The 20,350-nt window shown below is 45.7% G+C and overlaps 2 protein-coding genes across 3 annotated transcripts in view; one reads left to right on the forward strand and one right to left on the reverse strand.

The window, feature by feature from the left end:
• Positions 1 to 1,251, forward strand: part of SYN1 (synapsin I) — a 50,812-nt gene extending 49,561 nt beyond the window's left edge. The window contains exon 13 of one of the 2 annotated variants that reach the window (XM_079123516.1): positions 168 to 1,251. In XM_079123516.1, the coding sequence (XP_078979642.1) occupies positions 168 to 303 (136 nt within the window). In that variant the 3' untranslated portion in view covers positions 304 to 1,251. The remainder of the gene's footprint in view (positions 1 to 167) is intronic. The other variant, XM_079123517.1, reaches the window with a different exon arrangement.
• Positions 1,248 to 13,091, reverse strand: ARAF (A-Raf proto-oncogene, serine/threonine kinase). The gene is made up of 16 exons (XM_079123536.1): positions 12,941 to 13,091; positions 11,016 to 11,170; positions 10,742 to 10,845; positions 9,758 to 9,860; positions 9,515 to 9,669; positions 9,301 to 9,399; positions 7,777 to 7,918; positions 7,653 to 7,680; positions 7,406 to 7,551; positions 7,101 to 7,303; positions 4,217 to 4,393; positions 4,070 to 4,116; positions 3,462 to 3,580; positions 3,101 to 3,232; positions 2,033 to 2,167; positions 1,248 to 1,824 (listed from the first exon to the last, which is right to left on the reverse strand). Exons 2-16 carry the CDS (start codon positions 11,109 to 11,111, stop codon positions 1,690 to 1,692), a joined length of 1,821 nt encoding a protein of 606 aa, XP_078979662.1. The 5' UTR covers positions 11,112 to 11,170; positions 12,941 to 13,091; the 3' UTR covers positions 1,248 to 1,689.
• Positions 13,092 to 20,350: the final 7,259 nt, after the last annotated feature.

Consider the following 20,350-nt stretch of genomic DNA (forward strand, 5'->3'; position numbering starts at 1 on the left):
AATCCATCAGGGTTCAGGCCCGAGGTGGTGGGTGGGAAGGTCAGAGGCACAGCCCCAGGATCAGAGGGGCAGGGCTGGGGCTGGGCCTGGGGTAACTTTGTGTTTCTCTCCCTTCCTCCCCTTCCTCTTCCCCCTTCCTCCCACGCCTCCACCTTGTCTCTCTCTAGCAAATCCCAGTCTCTGACCAATGCCTTCAACCTTCCAGAGCCAGCCCCGCCCAGGCCCAGCCTTAGCCAGGACGAGGTGAAAGCTGAGACCATCCGCAGCCTGAGGAAGTCTTTCGCCAGCCTCTTCTCCGACTGACACCCCACCCCGAGAACCCCCAAATCCCTGGGCAAACCCTCTCTGGGCTCTGAATCCATTATTCACTTTTGGAATCTCTAAATTCCTTGAGAACTCCTCTCCTGGTTCTCCAACATCCCACTTCTCATTCCTCAAGATGCCCAAGTTCTTGTGACACCTGGTCCTAAATCCAGTTCTCACGTTTGGGATCCCCAAGTCCTATTAGAATCCTGCTACTGGTCACCTCAAGATCTACTGTTTTAGAACATCCAAATTCCTTGAGACCTCCACTCCTGGTAAACCCAAAGGATATTTCCTTCCTGGAAGCTCCCAAATACCAGACAACCTGTTTCTGGTCCTAACACCACTGAATCCCCTTGAGTCCTAAAATCCTGGAAAAACCTATCCCTGGTCCTGAATCTCTCCAGCACACCTTGTTCCTCATCAAATTTTTCCAATTCCAAGAAATCCCTACTTTTAAAACCCTCTCTGTGGACCTCTCACCTCTGGAGACCCAAATCTTCAAATGCCACCCACCACAGCTTCACAAAGATCTCTCTTCACCCTCTCCCCTCAACACCATTCAACATACTGGGAGCTTCTCCCACTTCTAGGACCCCTCGGTTCCCCCAGGGACCCCCCTCCCTAGTTTCCTGCCTCTGACAGCTGTCTTTAAATATGCAAACTCCACCCATCCACCCAAAATCCTTTGCACAGGAAGGCCAATGGTCTCCCACTTCCCCACCTTTGCCGTGATGTCTGTGTCTGTGACTGACGTGGCCTCCTCTTGTGCCGTGCTTGGCATATGTGGTCCTCGTTCATCGTGCCGCCTGTGGTGATGCGTGCAGTGACGCTGTTTGTGTGGTCTGCACCTCCTCCCAACCTCCACTCCTTGCCTGGACTCCCTCCCCTCAGCGGCTCTGAACCCCAGAGAAGAGTCGGGAAACAAAATAAACAAGCAAAGGCCCAGCAGAATTCTGTGCTTCTTGGTGAAGAAAGAGGGGAGTCCTTGACTGGCAGGGGACACAGGAGACCCCCAAATCCACATGGGGTGCTGGGGACCCCAAAATCCAGTGAAGGCACATTAGGCACAAATTCCAGAGAGGTTCTAAGTGGAATCCCTGCCACAAATTCCAGCCATTGGAGATGGAGGTGTGCCCCAAATTTAGAAGTATCCCCAAAGCCAAGAGTAAACCAAATTATGGAAGAGGCAGGGGTCTCAGTCTTTGGGGGTCCCCCAATTCCAGAGGAACTGAAGAGCTCAAAGGGATTGCCGCCATCTCCCAAAGTGGGAGATGGGGGATCCTGAGGCAGTATCAAGGCAGAGATGGAACACAGATTAGCTGGTGGGCAGGGCTCCATGGCGTGGCAGACTGAGGTGGGCTCCCCGGTGGCTGGGGGCAGGGCCTAAGGCACAAGGCGGGCTGCGCTGAGGAGGCAGGCAGGCAACTCATCAGCCTGGGTGCGGTGCAAGGAGGGTTCAGAGGCACTCCGTTCAATCTTGGGGAGTGACCGCTGCAGCAGCTCAATCGTGGCCAGGATCTGGGGGCAGGTGGGGGTGAGGAGGAGTGTCTGGAGCTCCATGGGCATCCCAACACCCCCAGGCCCCAGCATAATGGGGACACACACACACACACACACACAGTACATCTGAGCCTTCGACACAATTCACATTCACATCCGCCTCCATCTCAAGTCTTCTATCTCAGAGTTCCCCAGTCAAGGTATCCAGTCCTCCCACCCAGCTCACCTGGGGGAAGAGGGGCCGCTCCTCCCGCTGGAACTTGAGGCAGTCAGATAGCAGGCGCCGCATGGCCTTGGGGCAGTTACTGGAGATTTTGCTGAGGTCTGGAGACAGATAGCCACGGCCTACCATGAAGATGATCTGAGGGAGGGGCAGGAATGGGATAGTTTTAGGGTTTGAGCTGTTAGACGCAGGGAATTTGGGGTCTTGAGGGATGTGGAAGGCTCATTTTGGGGGAACTGGGGAACCCCAGGTACTGGGGCCCAGAGAATTGATTATGGGTCTCTGAAGTCTTGGGAGGTTTCTCTGCCTACAAAATAGAGGGATTTAAGTTTGGGGGTGTTGAGGATTGTAGGTATATAGGGTCCAGAGGACAGAGTCCACAGTTGTCTAGGGGGCTTAGAACCTGGAAAGTATTGAGTCTCGGGGAAACATGCAGTTCTGGATCTGGGGAAACTTGTATTCCTGTGGAAGTCTGGAACCTAACTGTCTGAGTACACTTTTCCTGCAGGACTCTAAGCATTCAGGGTCCAGACACTTGGTATCTGGAGCCTAGAGGATTCTGGGTTTCAGAGAGCCTGGGAGGTGCTAGGCCTTGAACCTGAAGAACTATGAGAGTCTGGGGCCTACAGAATTATGGGTACCAGGGCCACAGAGCCTGCAAGATACCTAAAGCCTGGGTGATTCTGAGTATCCATGAATATTCTGGAAGCATGGGGGATTTTATTTCTCAGAGAAACAGGATTCTGGGTTTTGGGAACTTGGGGTATTTTGAATACCCAGAGCAGAAGACTGAAGTTGTCCAGGGATCTCTGGATGGCTTCTGAGTATCTTGGGGCCTAGAGCACTCTGGGTATAGAATTAAGGATTCTGGGTTTTGAGGTTTTTGTCCCAAAGGTTTGTGGATGTAGGAGGAGGGAAGTTGGCATGGGATACCTTAGGGAATTGACTCTGGGACTTCTCATTCCAGAAAATTCTAAGTTTCTGGGTGAAGTGTACCATTCTTTGTGCAAAGGAGGGGATATGGGACGTGAAGGACAAAGAGGGAAACCATGGGTAAGGTGTAGGGCTTACCTGATCACGGCTGCCAATGTGGCTGTATGGCAGTGAGCCCGTCATGAGCTCATACAGCACAACCCCGTAGGCATAGACGTCTGACTGGAAACTGTAGGGATTCGGGTCCTGCATACGGATCACCTCAGCTGCCTTTGATAGGCCAAATGGGGCAGAGGAAGCATGAGGGACAGCAAATGGATGGCCCACAGTCCCACATCTGGCTGGCAACACTGGATATAACTTGGAGCCACCCTCACAAGATGAAACCTGACACCCACACCTGTCTCAGGCATCCCTGTCTCCATTTGGCTCTATATGTCCCAATCCAGGAACACATGTCTCACTATGCCCACCCTCCATCCAGCCTGGCCCAGCTCACCATCCAAAGCACAGAGCCTGAGGGCTGCTCCAAGGGTTGGGCCCCACTCCATCGTGTCTTCACTGTGGCCAGGCCAAAGTCGCCGATCTTCACTGTGAGCCCCTCATGCAGGAAGATGTCCACTGGGGTCAAGGGCCACTATAGAGATTCCCAATAGCCAAGCCACTCGCCCTGACTGGAAGGGTGCCACTAATGTCATTTCTTTGACCCTGACCAGAAGCTCCCAATGTCATAAAAATTATGCATAATTAATGCCCTCCACACTTGGTCACACTGTGACTATTGACCAGGAAGCCCCCTGAATGGCACCTGAATCTATCATACCTATAACCCTGATCAGAAACTCCCCATAGTGTTGCCAACTGCTACATCTCACACCCTGACCACAGTCCCCAAGCACAGTACTGAACCAGCCACACCTCTGACTCCTAAGCAAGAGCACCATTAAAGGCCCTCTCACCAGCCACCATTCTGACATGCAGAAAGGAGCCATGCAACACATACCCCTCCCACTCCATCCTCAGAAATCCTCACACAAGAGCCATTCCCTTAAGACCTGCCCCTGTTTAATGTCCCACCCCAATCCCAGCCCAGAGACAGGTAGATACTGTTAGACTTGAGGTCTCGGTGGATGATGTTCTTGGCATGGAGGTAGCTGTGGGGTGGAGGCAGGCAGTGAGTTGGCTGGAGGCTACTTCATCCCCTCTACCCTCCTCCCTGCTTCCTCTCCCCAGTCCCCGAGACAGGAGGCTCACTCCATGCCCTGGGCAGTCTGCCTGGCCACGTCAATTAGCTGGACCATGTCGAAGCGCGTGTCAGCTACATGCAGGTGGTGGTAGAGGCTGGAGCCCTCACACCACTGTGTGATGATAGCAAATCCTGGCCGGGTCATGAAGCCCATGAACAGCAAGATGTTGACATGCCGCGTCTTCCTGCAGGTAGGAGGGTAGTTTCAGGGATGGGGAGGACAAAGAGCAACCGTTATACACTTACTGGGCCACTCATTGTGCCATCTTTTTGGGTGCTCAGGGTCAGACTGTCGCCAGATTCCATGAATTTGTGAGAAATGCTTATTAGGCTATGGTTCTCTGCCAGGGCCTCATATTCTGAGCTCCTTCATGGGAGTCTCCCAACCAAAGCTAGAGGGAAGGATTAATGCTTCTACCCCTCTGCCTACCAGCAGTATCTCTGATCATTAACACCTTCCATACCTCAGACTGGGACTACTGCCTGGGCCTGTGACCATTTTACAGATGAGAAAGTGGAGCACCAACCTTCCTCATTGATAGGGCATCATTACATTGACAAATGCAGGGTCGAATCAAAATATGCGTATCATGTAATGATGACAGCCTATTAATTGCTGTGAGAGGCTTAGAGGTAAAGAGTTTGGAGTATAGACTCATGTCCTCAGTTCAAATCTAGGCTTCACCAGTTCCTCACTATGCAACCTTGGGGAAGACATTTAACCTCTCTGGTCCTAATGTTCCTTAACTGTAAAACCACAATCATTACAGTGGCTACTTTATATTTATGATGGGTAGGTGAGTGAGTAAACAACCTGGAAGGTGCTTTTGAACAGGGCTGACCACATAGTAAGCACTCTGAAAATGTCTCTGCCCTTGTTGTCATTGCTCCTGGGTACCTGGGTCTAGCTCACAGAAAACCTATCAGGCAAAAATCATTTTACCCTTGTCGATGAGAAAAGCTTCATTCCTTATCAAAGTATTAACCACAGAAATGGCAAAACGAACACAGATAGCTGTGATGATGCTCTACAATTTTGCTTGTGTCAGGGAGAAAAACAGAGCACATGAGGATTCTTTTTTGGTTTTATTTTTGTTTATTTCCTTTTGGTTCTGGGGCTTGAACTATGCTAAACACATGCTCTGTCAATGGACTATAGTTCTGGCCTACCACATGAGAATTCTTTTTTTGGTACTGGGATGAAACCCAGGGGCACTTAACCACTGAGCCACATCCCCAGACCTTTTTGTATTTGATTTAGACACAGGGTCTCACTGAGTTGCTTAGGGCCTTGCTTTTGCTGAGACTGGCTTTGAACTCGTGATCCTCCTGCCTCAGCCCCGTGAGCTGTGGGGATTACAGGCGTGTGCCACTGCACCCAGCTGAGGATTCTTTTTTTTTTTTTGGTACTGGGGATTGAACCCAGGGGCACTTGACCACTGAGCACCATCCCCAGCCATTTTTATATTTTATTTAGAGACAGGGTCTCACTAAGTTGCTTAGGTGCCTTGCTAAATTGCTGAGGCTGGTTTTGAACTTGTGATCCTCCTGCCTCAGCCTCCCAAGTAGCAAGGATTACGGGTGTGCACCACCACATCCGGCAGAGGATTCTTAATAGTGTTAAGTCTATGGTTAAAATACAAATAAAGTACAAATTAACACCTGCACCAATCATTGCCATTTCACGGAGGAGACCAAGAATAAAAGTTTTCTTACTGTGCCATCTATTGTTAGCGTAAATATTAATAAGGAACAAGTAATCATGATGACATCAACTCTGTAACATAATTGTGTCAATTTGACAGAGGGGCCATGCTGGCATCCTGAAGAGTGGCACAAACTATATAGTCCTAGGAGCTGGAGGTGTAGCACACTGGCTGGGTGCCTACCTGGCATTCCATCGCCAGCACTACACACATGCAAAAAAAGGATACCATCCTGCTTATATAGAACACAGGCATATAGTTCTATGTAACACAAAAAGGGAACACCTGAGTTTCTCGGCATGAATGAACTAATATGACGTTAATACATATTAATCACAACAATCATAATCTTAATGACTAGGTTATGGTTATGATTATAATTAACAATACTCTTCTTTGCATTAAAGAATTATGATAATTAACAGTAAGCCTTTGGATGGGTGTGGCAGAGCATGCCCGTAATCCCAGAGGCTCAGGAGGCTGAGGCAGGAGGATCGCAAGTTTAAAACCAGCCTCAGCAACTTAACAAGGCCTTAAGCAAATCAGTGAGACTGTGTCTCAAAATAAAAAATAAAAAGGGTTGGGGATGTGGCTCAGTAATTAAGTGCCCCTGGGTTCAATCCCTGGAACCAAAACAACAAAAACAAAGCCTGCAACACAATAAGTATAACATGAATGATGTTGCACAACAGGGAGGAAGGTCATGAGCTTTCCTGGAGCTGCGGTTACCTAACATCATGCTCTTCACCTCCATGCCCATGATCATGGCAATGAAAGACTATCCCAGATCCAGTTCAAAGTACGCAAATGAGAAGACCCACAATTTGGAAACAGAGACATTAATTAATATCCATATTAATATTAGCATCCTCAGAGGTCATCTAAGTGTGTACTTTTTTTCTCTAATTATGGAGACCATCTAAACATGGTCATTTCCCAAAATGGAAAGGGCATCCTTAAGAGAGAAATGACTTCTTACTATGGTTCCAATATGATATAAATGTAGATGACATCCAAGAATTACCCCAAGCATGGCTTTTTCCCAGAGAGGAAAATGGTTTCCTCCCGGTCCCGGAGCTGAATGCAGGGGCTGACAGGGAAAAGGCTGTGAAATTGCTGTAGAACGAAGCAGAAAACTAAACCATGCCCCTCCTCACAACCCCTATCCACACACATGTGACCTCACCTGAGCACCTGCATCTCGTTCTTGAAGGCCTGGGCCTGCTCAGCAGTGGGTTGGGCTACCTTGAGCACCTTCACGGCCACATCGCCATGCCACCGCCCACGAAACACGGTTCCAAATGAGCCCGTCCCAATCCTCTTCAGCAGCTGCACCTCGCTGGGTGGCACCTCCCAGTAATAGCCTGAGTCCCGGTACCCGAGGTTCTTCTGTGGGCCAGATGGGCGTCATCTGAGGGGCCTGCCCACACCCTTCAGCCCATGTCACTCAGACTGTAGTGCCCCCTTCCCAAGATTCCCCCTTGAGTGTACCACTTTCTTCTTTTCATCGGCCAAGGACTTCCGCTCCCGTTGTTCTGAAGGTGACTTGGAATGTGGGGACTTCCTCCCCGAGGACACGCTGGCTGGGCTGGGGCTCCCCCGTGGGCCTCCATCACCACCACCTCTACTACCAGCAGCTGCAGTTGTGGAGAGGGTGTGAGTGGAGGCAAGTGGGTCAGCAGGACCTCTGCCCAGGGCTCAGGGTGTAAGCATGGAGTGGGGTAGGGTGGGCTCTCACCATTGGTGCCGAAACTCTGGCCAGTGAGCTGAAAGATGGGGGATGGAAGTCAAGGTGAGCACGTGGAGGCTAATAGGAATGCTTTCTGGCCCTTCCCCTCATCACTGCCCCCCTTGGCACCCACCTGCATGAGGCTGGAGTCCATGGGAGCTGTGGTGCTGACCATGTGGACGTTGGGAGTGGACGTAGAGCGGATGCGCTGCAGGGGGGCGTTGGCTGAGGCAGGGAAGGGGAAGTGCTCCCGGTCTTGGTGCTGAATGCAGGGGCTGACAGGGAAAAGGTTGTGAAATTGCTGTAGAATGAAGCAGAAAACCAAGAGAGCCCACCCTGCCACCCAAAATATGCCTCTGGCTCATACAGAGCAAATGCCAACTGGTTATGCTCGTATTTGTTTGTTCAGGAAACCCTTATTGAGAGTGCCTGCCATGAACCAGATACCATTCTAGGTGTTAAGTGATAAAACTGTGAACGAGATAAATAAATGCCCTTGTGGAGCCAATATTCCAGCAGAGGGAGAAAGGAATAAAAAACCGAGAAATATAAAATGTGCTCACAGGTGACAGGAATAAGAATGGGAAAAATAAAGCAAAATAAGAGGACAGAAAGTGCGCTGGGTGTGTCAGGAGAGGCTTCTCAAAGAAAGTGACATTGAAGGCCTAAAGGAGAGACACTGAGGGCTTGGGAGATAGCTCAGTTGGTAGAGTGCTCGCCTCGTAAGCACAAGGCCCTGGGTTCAATCCCCAGCACCGCAAAAAAACAAAACAAAACAAACAAACAAAAAAAAACGGAGGGACAGTGAGGGACAAAAATGTAGGGGAAAAGGTAAGATATGAATGTAATAATTATATACTATAATGACATATACTATCCAAACATGTATTATACACTGTATTAAAATGGTAATGTAAAATGTATTATCATGTTATATGTCATATATCATATATGGATTATACAAATTATAATGCTATAAAAATATTTTCTAATGTTTATTCACCATCCTGATATTAAATTCAAAGGTAATTAATACACATACATCCAAAATTTAAAATAATAATACCCTAAACCTACCCTTTTATGTATTATAAAAAATATATGGTGTTTTACATTATAGAAAAATATTCCATAATATAACACATAAAAAAATAAAAATAAGCCACATAATTATGAACATCACAAAATATACATCTATATATTACATATAGCTGTATAGGTATCATAATACTTAAAAGATTAAAGGAAAGTAATTTATGATAAAGTAATATGTATTTCAAAATGTAAAGGTTTGCATAAGGTTATACTGGAAGAATGAATGTAGTAGATGCTTATATATTCATAATTAATAATAAGAAATGATTATTTATTCTATACTAGATCATTCTCTGCACACTGTACACATCCGAACTCAGGGAATTCTCACTAGAGCCCTGTGTGGTAAAAAGTATTATTCCCCTTTAACAGATGGGAAAACTGAGGCCTAGAGAGATTAGGTGAATTGCAAAGATCCCATAGCTCCATAATCTCCACTTGTAGGTGCTCAATAAATGTTTGCCATGTAAATGAATGAATAAAAGTATGGTCTGTGGTCGGCAGTCTGCAGGAACCCCCCTCCCCAATTTTTTTCTCCCCAGTGCCCCTAAGGCTTCTCTACCTGGGACCATGGGGGGTTAGTGGCTCATTCGGGGGGCAGTTTGAGGGAGCCTCGTGCTGTCTGGAGCCTCCGGACAAATCTTGAACACTGTGGTAGATCCTTGAGGGTATTAAGGGTGTAAAACAAGAAAACACAAATAAGTTGTCTGCAAGCAAGGGCCTTATGGCTTGGTCTCTGCCCTTCCCATCCCCCCAGCCACCCAGGCCAGGCTCACTGTCGGCGGTTGGTACTCATGTCAACACAGACTGTGGGAACCTTGGAGGAACAATGCTGGTGGAACTTGTAGCCACAGGTTTGGCAGCGGAAGCCATGGAACAGAAACTTAAGGCAGAAGTCACAGAACGCCAGGCTGAAGAATGTCTTCCGTACCTGCTGCCACACAGTTGGGAAGGTTGAGGCCTGGTCAAGGGCCCTTCCCACCCCCATGTCCTGCCCCTTCTGTTCATACTTCACTCACAAAATTGTGCATGGTCAGTGGCACATCCTCCAGGACCTCCACAATGAGTTCCTCACCATCTAGGGGGGCAATGGCTGTGTCCCAGGCAGTGACTGTCTTTCGCCTGCAGGGGACATGGAAGGCAATGAGTAGGAAGGGAGGTAGGGACCATAGGAGGCAGGGAAGCCCCAAAAGTCCCTCTAAGCCCCCTATCTATGGACTAATATCTGACATATTTAATTCTCATTTAATTAGTCACTATCCTTGTCCCCATTTTACAGATAGGGAAACAGACTTAGATAAAGTGACTTGCCCAAGGCCACCAGGGGATTGTGTGAAGAGTCCATTCTTTTAACTACAAGGTAAGAGGCAATAAGACTATCTAAGAGGTGCCAAGTCAGCCTGAGAAAGGGGCTAATGAGGCATTAAAGAAACAAAATGCAATGTATGAACAGCATAAAAAATTAAGGAACTCCAGAAAAGAGTAATATATCGAACATCAACAAAGCCCAATTCAGCAATGAATGGGGAAGCTCAGGAAGGAGAGAGCTCATGAGTTCATGAATTCATGAAAAAGCAAAACAGATGAACTCTGTAAGGAGGTCATAGCAGCGTGAGGACTTGGGGCCAAGGACAGAATGAGTTGCAGACTTTGTAGGTCAATGAACCAATGAAGAAATGAAACAAAAGATGGATGAGCTCATGGGATACATGAACTAATGAAAGGCTTCACAACAGCGTGAAGGAATGGGATGATTCTGGAGAGCAAGTAGGTGGCATGGCGGTCACTTTTTTGTGGTACTGAGCATAACACCATGGATCTTGCACATGCTAAGGCACCTTCCCAGCCCTTTTAAATTTTTATTTTGTGATAGGGTCTTGCTAAGTTGTCCAGGTTGGCCTCAAATTTGTGATCCTTCTGCCTCAGCCTCCTGAGTCACTGGGATTACAGGGTGTGCACCACTGTGCCTAGCCACACTTACTTATTATTACTGCCACACTTACCCTTTGATAAGTCTGTAAACCACACAGCAATCCTGATTAAGGCCTCGCACCTTGAGGGCCTTGTCTAGTGAGTCGTAGACACTCATGCCATCCCGGACAGTCACCTGTAAGTGTGTATGCAGAAGTAGGGGTCTTCATGCCCAACAGAATCAGCCCCTGTTGATAATCCCATTCCTCTGCAATGGCCACTCCCCAGCCCTTATCACCCTTCCAATCCCAGAATGTGTAACTGGGTCCATCCATAACCCCTAAGAGTTTTCTTTCTGTGACTCACCACTGTGCGTTGCTTGTTGGGTAGGTACACTTTGACGGTGCCCACTGCCCGGGATGGCTCAGCCCCATTGGCAGGGGGGCCCCGTGGCGGCTCCATGGAGCCTAAGACTTTGTCAAGATGACCTGAGGTGAGGTTGGGCAGGTGCCATGAGGCTCCTAGGGGAGAGTAAACAAAGGAGAAATTCAGAGGTCAAATAATGATTGTCTAGAAGCAAAGTATCAGGAAATATAAAATTTTATCTCTAGCCCAGTGCAGTAGCCCATGCCTATAATCCCATTGAATCAGGAAGCTGAGACAGGAGGACTGCAAGTTCCAGGCCAGCCTCAGCCATTTAACAAGACCCTGTCTCAAAATTTAAAAAAGGCTAAAGATAGGTCTCAGTGGTAGAGTGTCCCAGGTTTCAATCCCTAGTACTGCAAATAAATAAATAAATAATATTCCATGTCGAGCCTGGCATGGTGGTGTATGCCTGTAATCCCAGTGACTTAGAAGGCTGAGGCAGGGAGATCACAAGTTTGAAGCTAGCTTCAGCAACTTAGTGAGACCCTGTCTCAAATAAAAAGCAAAAAGGACTGAGGATGTAACTCAGTGTTAGTGCCCCTAGGTTTAATCCCCAGTACCATAAAAAATATTCCATCTCCAGATTCCCACTGTGCTCTGCAGCCTAATTTCCATGCAACAGCCTAAGGATCCTGTTAACATATGATGTCTACTCAGTCCCTCCTCTGTTCAGAATCTCCTGCTGTTTGTCTCATTCTTGGGTGCCAAAGTCTCCAGACTCACTGCCACAGGAGGCAGCACACACTGTCCTGCACACACTGCAGGAGGCAGACACAATGGGAGGCAGCACACACTGTCCTGGAAGGTACAGGGGTACACAAGACTTTGCGCCAGGGACTAATGGGGAAGTCAGCATGCACTGCCCTGGGGGGTATCAGTTATATAATGGACATGAACAGGCTGTCCTGGCCTTTTAATGGAGCAGGGGGTGACCAGATACTGTGGTAAGGAAGTAGCCACAGGGGGAGGAGAGGAAATGGGAGGATTATCAGATATTGTCCTTAATTTTGGGAAATGGAGGTTGCCACCAGTGTTCTTGAAGGGTACCATGGGCATCCCTGAGCCCTGAGACAGAAAGTTGATGGGAGGATCACAGACATTTTTATAAGTGGTTAATAGAGGTCACCAGATATCCTGGAGAGATTAATAGGAGCCACTAGGGACTGTAATGGGGAAAAGGGTGGATAATGGGGGTCACCACACATTGAGCCAAATGTGGGTGGTAATGGTGGCTCACCAGACATTTGGCACGGGGAAAGGAAAAGGAAGATAATGGTGTAGATGTGAGAAAATGGAAGTAAGGTGGGGGTAGGGAATCTCCAAAATTTTCCCTGACAATAAATGAGGGGGGTCACAGATTACTGGTGTAAATTCTGTGGGGGATCACAGAAGGAGGTAGGGAGGGTGAAGAGGGGTAATGGAATACTCAGATATTTTCCTAAGGGAAAATTCTTATCCAGAATAAGGAGGCCAGGGAGCAAGAGGCATCTCCACGAAGTCCCTGGAGTTAGTAAGAAAATCATCACACACTAAGGGGTTCAAGACTGTATCTGGGAAACATACACTCATGCCCCAGAACCTATTCGGCCAGGTCCCGCCTCTGGCAGGTTTTTGGGCTCTGCGCAGGCGCGCGGGCACTCGCTGCGGGCGAAACCATCCCACAGCCTTGCCCGCCTATTCCTGTCTACCCACCCCGCCCCCGCTGTTGATGATGGTCTCGCCCCGGGTCAAACCACTCCTCCAGTTCCGGGCGGGGGTCGCCTGGGTCCAGGCGCGGCCATCCTGGAGCTGAGTTTTTGGTCCGGGCTCCGTGCCTGTGCCTGGCGGCCGCTCCAAAAACCGAAATCTACCGGGCCCGCCCTCACCTGTCACGCCGCTACTGCCGCCACCGCCTCCATCTTGGGCCTGTCTTCTTGTTTCCTCTCACAGTCCACCTCCACCGCCCCTCAAACTTTTGCCATTGGCTCAGAGGGACTCAGCCCTCCATTCTTATTGGATTATGGCCACGCCCGTCAAGGCAGGACCAGCGGAATGTTGGTCGTGTTCCGGATTAGGAGGGGCGGCCTGAAACGTCAAGGTCTGGGGCAAACGCGCACGCTCTGACTCGCGCAGGCGCAATCGGGGCGAGAACTGCGTGCGAAGGGTTTTTACTCTCCATTGTGCCGCGGAATAACTAAGGGTTTCCACCCCCACTCCCGGTCATTTTGGGCTACTCTTAGGGGTTTGGGAATTTGGGTGGTGAAATTCTTAAGTGCACTTTGGGGGCAGTACCCTGAGCCTCCTTTTAAGATTTTCCTGTGTCTCAGGTTTACCGTCTTTGAAATGGGTTGAATTCAGACCAAGTGATGTGAAATTTTTAGCAGCTCTAGGAACCTGTAGTCATAGCTTTGATAACAGTGGGTCTCTGGAGTAACTGAGGCTGGGGGTCTGGCCTTTGAAGAGGTGATCTACTGTTCTGGGAGGCTTCCTTTAGGAAAGGGGTTGATGAGAATTTTGAAAGACAGATGAAGAGGGAAACATGCATCTGGAATGGAGCACTGCAACAGTCAGTGTGTGGAGATATTGTAGGATAAATTAAAAAATTTAAATTGACCCTTACCTGGTATCAAAAAAGAAAGACCGGGCTGGGGTTGTGGCTTAGTGGTAGAGCACTTACCTAGCATGTGTGAGACACTGGGTTCGATTCTCAGCACCACATATAAATAAATAAAGGTCCATCAACAACTAAAACAAATTTTTAAAAAGACCCCTCCCATTGCCCATCTTTTCTTGGATCGTTTACTTCAGAAAAAAAAATATAAATATGTTCTCTGACCATTTGAGATGTATGTAAATAATTTCAAAATCTAAGTAGATCTCTTGTCAGTTTTACAACTGCAGAATGTTTTCCTTAAGGGCCTTGTAGCCATCTCTTTGAAAGGTTTAGAATGAAAATACCATCCCTATCTCCTTAGGAATTTTGTTCTACATTCCTGCCTCCAAGTTGTTAACAGGCTTGTCATAGAGATATAAATCTTAGTTTTCCTTTGGATAAAAGCAGTTGTGTTTTCGTAAGAGCCTTGGAGGCATCTACTTGAAATGTAAACAATAAAAATAACATCCCTAATCTCCCTGCTGCTGTAGGGATTTCAACCTACATTCTTAACTCCAAGTTGTTATCCGAATGTCATAGAGATAAGGGTCTTAGTTTTCCTTTGGATAAAGGAAATGAATTAACAGATTGCAACCTCAATTACTAGGTGAATTTGGGATGAACTATGTGTCCCAAATGGTGCTGTCAAGTTTCTTACTTGAGGACAAGTTATTAGTTATTTTGAAAACATGCATGTAATGATTTGTATCTGCCTGGCGACATAAAAGGATGAGATTTCTTTCTGTCTTTGAAATGTCTTAGTGGATTTGTTGTGATGCACCTCACAGTCTGGTTTAATGCTTATTCAGTAATGAAATCTTTCATTCTTTTCTATCTTTGTGGAAAGTCTTTACTGGGTTGTCATGAGGTTTTCCTTTTAATTATTTCCCCAATGATTTGAATGGCCTTTTGTCTTTGAAGTGACAACATTCTCCTGTTTAAAGATTCAGCATCACTCTTTAATTCCTTAAGAACATCTGAACCATCTCTTTGAAATGTAAAACAATGAAAATAATATCCCTATCTCCTTGTCTCCTTAGGAGTTTCAGCTATGTGTCTAGCTCTAGATGAGAAAGAAGAAAGGCCACTTAGTGAGGAGGCCTCAACTTACTTCACTGAGTACTTTCTCTATTAAAAGAAATTGAAACGAGTGCGATGACACACACCTATAATCCCAGCGTCTTGGGAGGCTAAGGCAGGAGGATGGTGAGTTCAGAGCCAGCCTCAGCAACTTGGTGAGGCCCTAAGTAACTCAGTGAGACCCTGTCTTTAAATAAAATATAAAACAAACAGGCTGGGGATGTGGCTCAGTGGTTAAGTGCCCCTGGGTTCAATCCCGAGCACCAAAAAGAGAGAGAGAGAGAGAGAGAGAGAAAAGAAAGAAAGAAAAGAAAGTTAGTTCTGTTTACCAGGCTGTAATATAATTTCCATTTCCCATCTCCCCCTTTTCATGCAGATCTTCACCATTTAATGTCTAAAATTAGAAAGAATGACACTACCATGGATTGAAGAGAATGTGGAACAACTGAAATATTTCATACATCAGGAATGTAAATGTAAAATGGTACAACCTCTTAGGAAGCAGTTTGTCACCTTTGTATAAAGTTCAATATAAACCTACCATGTCACTTCTATGTATTTAATCCAGAGAAAGGCAAACATATGTGCAATGGTGTGCTGGTGTTAGCAGCCAGCTCTCCCGGAAGAAAAAAAGCTCTTATTCGTAGCATTTGTCAGTTGTGGCATTCAGACTCCCACCATGGCTATTTCAAGCCACCAATCAGCTACCTCACTGAACCAGAGTTGAAAAGAGGTACACAAAATAGGTCGTGATGAGCCGGTCACAGTATGCTACTGCAATATGTTCACAAGAAAGCTTCTACATAAATGTTCAGAGTAGCTGTATTCATATTAGAAAAAAAAAAACTGACAACAGCCTAGGTATCCAAGAGAAGAACTGACTAAGAAACACAATGGGATAAAGGGCTACTACTCAGCAATGAAAGGGAACAAGCTATGGAACAGCATAGATGAATCTCTTAGACCTAAGGTTGGGGAAAGAAGCCAGACACAAAAGAGAAATTTTGGCATATGAAATTCTATATCAGGCAAAACTAATCTATAGTGAAGGAAATCAGATTCATTGCTGTCTTGCGGGGGGGAAATATGAAGAGCATTGGTGTGGTTTGGATGTGGTTTGTCTCCACCAAAAATCATGGTGAAATTTAGTTGTCCATGTAGGGGGGTTGGAAAGTGGGGCCTTTAACAGGGATTAATATCTTTCTCCATCTTGAGAATCAGTTGTTATAAAGCATCTGGCTTCTTTTGCCCCCACTTCTTCTCCACCCACCTTTTTCCCCTCTGCTTTCAACCATGATGAGGCCCTCAGCAGAAGCCAAGCAGATGCCAGTACTGTGCTCTTGGACTTCCTGACCTTCAGAACCATGAGCCAAAATAAACTTCTCTTCTTTATAAATTACCCTGTCCTGTTCTCTTCTTTATAAATTACCCTGTCCTGGGGCTGGGGACATAACTCAGTTGGTAGAGTGCTTGCCTCACATGCACAAGGCCCTGGGTTCAACCCCCAACACCAAAAAAAAAAAAAAAACCAAAAACAAAAACAAAAAACCAAAACAATAAATTACCCAGGCCTAAGTGTTCTTTTATAGCAACAGAGAACAGATGAAGACATGAAGGAATTTGGGGAGGTGATTGGAATGTTCTGTATATATTTATCAAAACTCATTGAACTCTATGCTGAAAATGGGTATACATTTTACTGTATGTAAAATATACTTCAATAAAAATGCATGGCAAAAAATGGCTTCAAGCATAATTCTAAACATTTTGACTTCTGGCAAATTCTTAGTGGTTAGAATCTTTCTAAACAATTCTCTTTTCTGAAATTGAATGCCCAGACCCATGAATCTCCATCTCCCAGTGCAGAGCCACCTCAGTACCATATAAGCTTAGGAAACAACTGCTGTTGGAGCTCAGTGAGAGGCTCCCAGTGGTGTGGAGTGTATTTCTAATTTTAAATCACTTAAACATTACTAAATTTGTTTGAAAACTTTAATTTCTAGACCAAATTTGTGGACAGACTTCTGACTCTTTTGCCCGTTATCTACAAAAGGGTGAGTAAAATCCCCTCTCAAGCTCACTGCATGTGTGCTGTAGAAGGAGGTAAAGATAGGGAAGGCAGAGATAGGATGTAGTGATTAGAGGCACAAGTGACTCAAGGGCAATCCTTTATCTCATGGATTCACCCCAACCCCATCACAACTGGTGAGACTTCAGCCAAGGACCCCACAGGTACCTGTCAAGACATAAAGGCCTTTTAAGGTGACATGGGTTTTATCATCAGCATCTTCATCATTACATTAAAACCATTACACCGGGCATAGTGGTGCATGCCTGTAATCCCAGTGACTTGGGAGGCTGAGGCAGGAGGCAAGTTTGAGGCCAGACTCGGCAACTTAGCAAGGCCCTAAGCAATTTAGTCAGACCCTGTTTCAAAATAGAAAAATTAAAAGGGCTGGGGATGTGGCTCAGTGGTTAAGCATCCCTTGGGTTCAATTCCCAGTACAAAAAATAAAAAACCCAGAAAACACTCATAAGTACCACGTACAGATGCTTCTCCACTTACATGCAGATAAACCCACTGAAAATTGAAAATATCTTTAGCAGAAAATGCATTTAATATGCCTAACCTACAGACCATCAGAACTTCTCCTGACCTACTTTAAACTTGCTCACAACACAGTTGGGCAAAATCAACTAACAATTTATTTTATAATAACATGTTGAGTGTCTCATGTAATTTATTGAATACTGTACAGCACACTGTAATCTCCCTGTTCCCTTTCCTGATGGCTCTGGATTGACTGGGAGCTGTGGCTTGCTGCCACAGCCCAGCATTGTGAAAGAGGATGGGACAGCACATTGCTAGCTCAGTAAAAAATCCAATTGCAAGATTTTAAGTTCAGATTTTCAGAAGGCTCTGGGTTCAATCCACAGTACTTAGAGAAAGAGAGGCGGGGGTGGGGGGACCAGGCATTGTGATGCATGCCTATAATCCCAGCAACTCAGGAGGCTGAGGCAGGAGGATTACAAGTTCCAGGCCAGCCTCAGCAACTTAGAGAGACCCTGTCTCAAAATTTAAAGAATATTTAAAAATATTAAAAAGGGCCAGGGATGTAGCTCAGTGGTAAAGCACCCCATGGGTTCGATCCCCAGTACTAACAAAAAACCAAACCAAACCAAAACAAACAATAAATAAATATAAAGAAATGAAGTTCTGTTTCTACTGAATGCATATCCCTTTTGCACCATCCTAAAGATGAAAACTCCTAAATTGAACCATCTAAGTGGAGGCCATCTGTATTAAAACAAAAATTAAAACCCAAACTAGCTGAATATAGTTTTCCGACCACCCCCTCCTAATTATCCACCTAAAATTTTTCAGATATTTAAAAGAAATGGCTGCTGGGTTGTTTTATTTTATTTGGAGACAGAGTCTCACTGAGTTGCTTAGGGTCTCACTAAATTGCTGAGGCTGGCTTTGAATTCATGATCCTCCTGCCTCAGCACCGCTCCCCAGGTGCTGGGATTACAGGTGTGTGCCACCATGCCCAGATAGTTGCTGTTTTTTTTTTTTTTAATATTATTGTTAATTTGAAATTCTCAGAAACATGTCTGAAAATTTTAAATTGGAAATGGTCACCAACTGCTCTTGTAATGCTACCCATTTTACAGCTCAGGAAAACTGAGGTTCAGGCTGCCCTACTTAGAGGGACGAAGAGAGTGCTCCAGGAATTCAAATTTGATAAGTGTTTTAAAAGGTCGCAGCCCAGGGGCACCTCCTTAAGGAATCTCGGATCAACCCTAGCAGTCCTGCGTGCTAGAGGACTTCTTCCAAAATATGCCCCTCTCTTTCCCAACGCCCGGCCACTGCCTGGAAAGCGCCATTTCTGAGACCCCATAGGATCGTCTTCCTCCCTCTCACTACCCATTTCAGAGAAGAAGACTGTGCATACACATTTCCCTGAGGCGCTTGACTTGGCGACCAAAACAATCCGCACTCCTGGACCAACGCAGCCATTCATGGAGCCTCTCTCCGCTCGAGTCCCCTGACTGGCAGGTAGCTCAACCAATGGCAGCGCAATGGAAGGCAGGCCTGGGTTAGTGCGGGCATTGATAGGCTCTGCTTCATCCCTGAGTCCACTGACAGACCAATAACTACGCACAGGAGGTGAGCTTTGGAACCGTCCCAGCCAATAAGAAGTGGTGCGGGCCTGAGCATTGCTACAAACCAGCACTTAATGTTACTTTTTAATTAGTGGTAAGGCAACTGCAACTGCTCTGTCTGAAGCCTTAATGAAGAGAGGGTATGAAATTTTCTATTTCCGGATATTCCTTGAAGAGATTTTTAAAACATACAACCCTGGGGCCAGAGGTGTAGGACATTTACAAACGAACCTAACCATTACTTTTAACTTTAATTTTCCTTATGAAAAAGGTCTTTCTTATTTTTTCTTTCTTTTATTTTCTCTTTTGGTACCAGGGATTGAACCCAGGAGTGCTTAGCCACTGAGTCACATCCCAAACCCTTTTTATTTTGAGACAGGGTCTCACTAAATTGTTTAGACCCTTGCTCCTGCCTCAGCCTCTGAGTCACTAGGCCAAAATCTTAATGAAATGCATTGAGTAGTAATTTAAATTTCCTATTTATGTTCCATATTGATGAAAAACATACCATTAAACCAACAGAAAGGGTTCTTTTGTTTTAATGTTACAAAAGTTCATTACATGTTTTTTAGAGAACTTTCATATTTTCACAAAATTAAAAGTTCAGGTTTTTTTTAAATTTGTATTTTTTTAAGTTGTTGATAGACCTTTATTTGTTTATTTATATGCGGTGCTGAGATTCAAACCCAGTGCTTCACACATGCTAGGCAAGTGCTCTGCCAATGAGCCACGACCCCAAGTCACTAAATTTGTATTTTTTATAACTTTATTTCATTTATTTGTTTTTATGTGGTGCTGAGGATTCAACCCAGTGCCTAAGCTACAATCCCAGTCCCAAAAGTGCAGATTTTATATGTTCAATTTCTAAACCCAAGGATCAGATGAGTGGGAAAAATAATTAAGCCAAATAGCAGCCTTATAATTTTATTATTAAAGGTTTACTCTGATAAGCACATACTTCTGCTTTATTATTATTATTATTATTATTATTATTATCATTATTATTTTGGTACTGGGATTGAACTCAGGGGCACATAACAACTTTTTTACATTTTTTAAAAATTTTGAGACCAGCCCTTTTTTAATATATATTTTTTAAAATTTTGAGACAGGGTCTTGCTAAGTTGCTTAGGGCCTCACTAACTTTCTGAGCCTGGCTTTGAGACTGGGATCCTCTGGCCTCAGTCGCCTGAGCCCCTAGGATTACATGCATTTGCCACCACACCCCAGCTTATTTTACTTTTTATTTCTGGTCTGGGGATGGAGCCCAGGACCTTGCATATGTTAAGCATGTGCTCTACCACTGAGATACATACCCAGCCCATGATTATTTCTTAGAAGAAATTTCAATTATGAAAATATTTGATAAGTAAAGAGATCAATGTAAACCTACAAA

This window comes from Sciurus vulgaris (genome assembly GCF_902686455.1).
Source record: "Sciurus vulgaris genome assembly, chromosome: X".
Lineage (NCBI taxonomy): Eukaryota > Metazoa > Chordata > Mammalia > Rodentia > Sciuridae > Sciurus > Sciurus vulgaris.

Excerpts from the sequence above, each read along its gene's own strand:
- ARAF (XM_079123536.1), bottom strand. The coding sequence starts at position 11,111 with ATGGAGCCGCCACGGGGCCCCCCTGCCAATGGGGCTGAGCCATCCCGG. Across the intron at positions 7,919-9,300 it reads CTAACCCCCCATGGTCCCAG|CCCCTGCATTCAGCACCAAG; the intron begins GTAGAGAAGCCT and ends TTTCCCTGTCAG. Across the intron at positions 3,581-4,069 it reads CCGAGACCTCAAGTCTAACA|ACATCTTCCTGCATGAGGGG; the intron begins GTATCTACCTGT and ends TGACCCCAGTGG.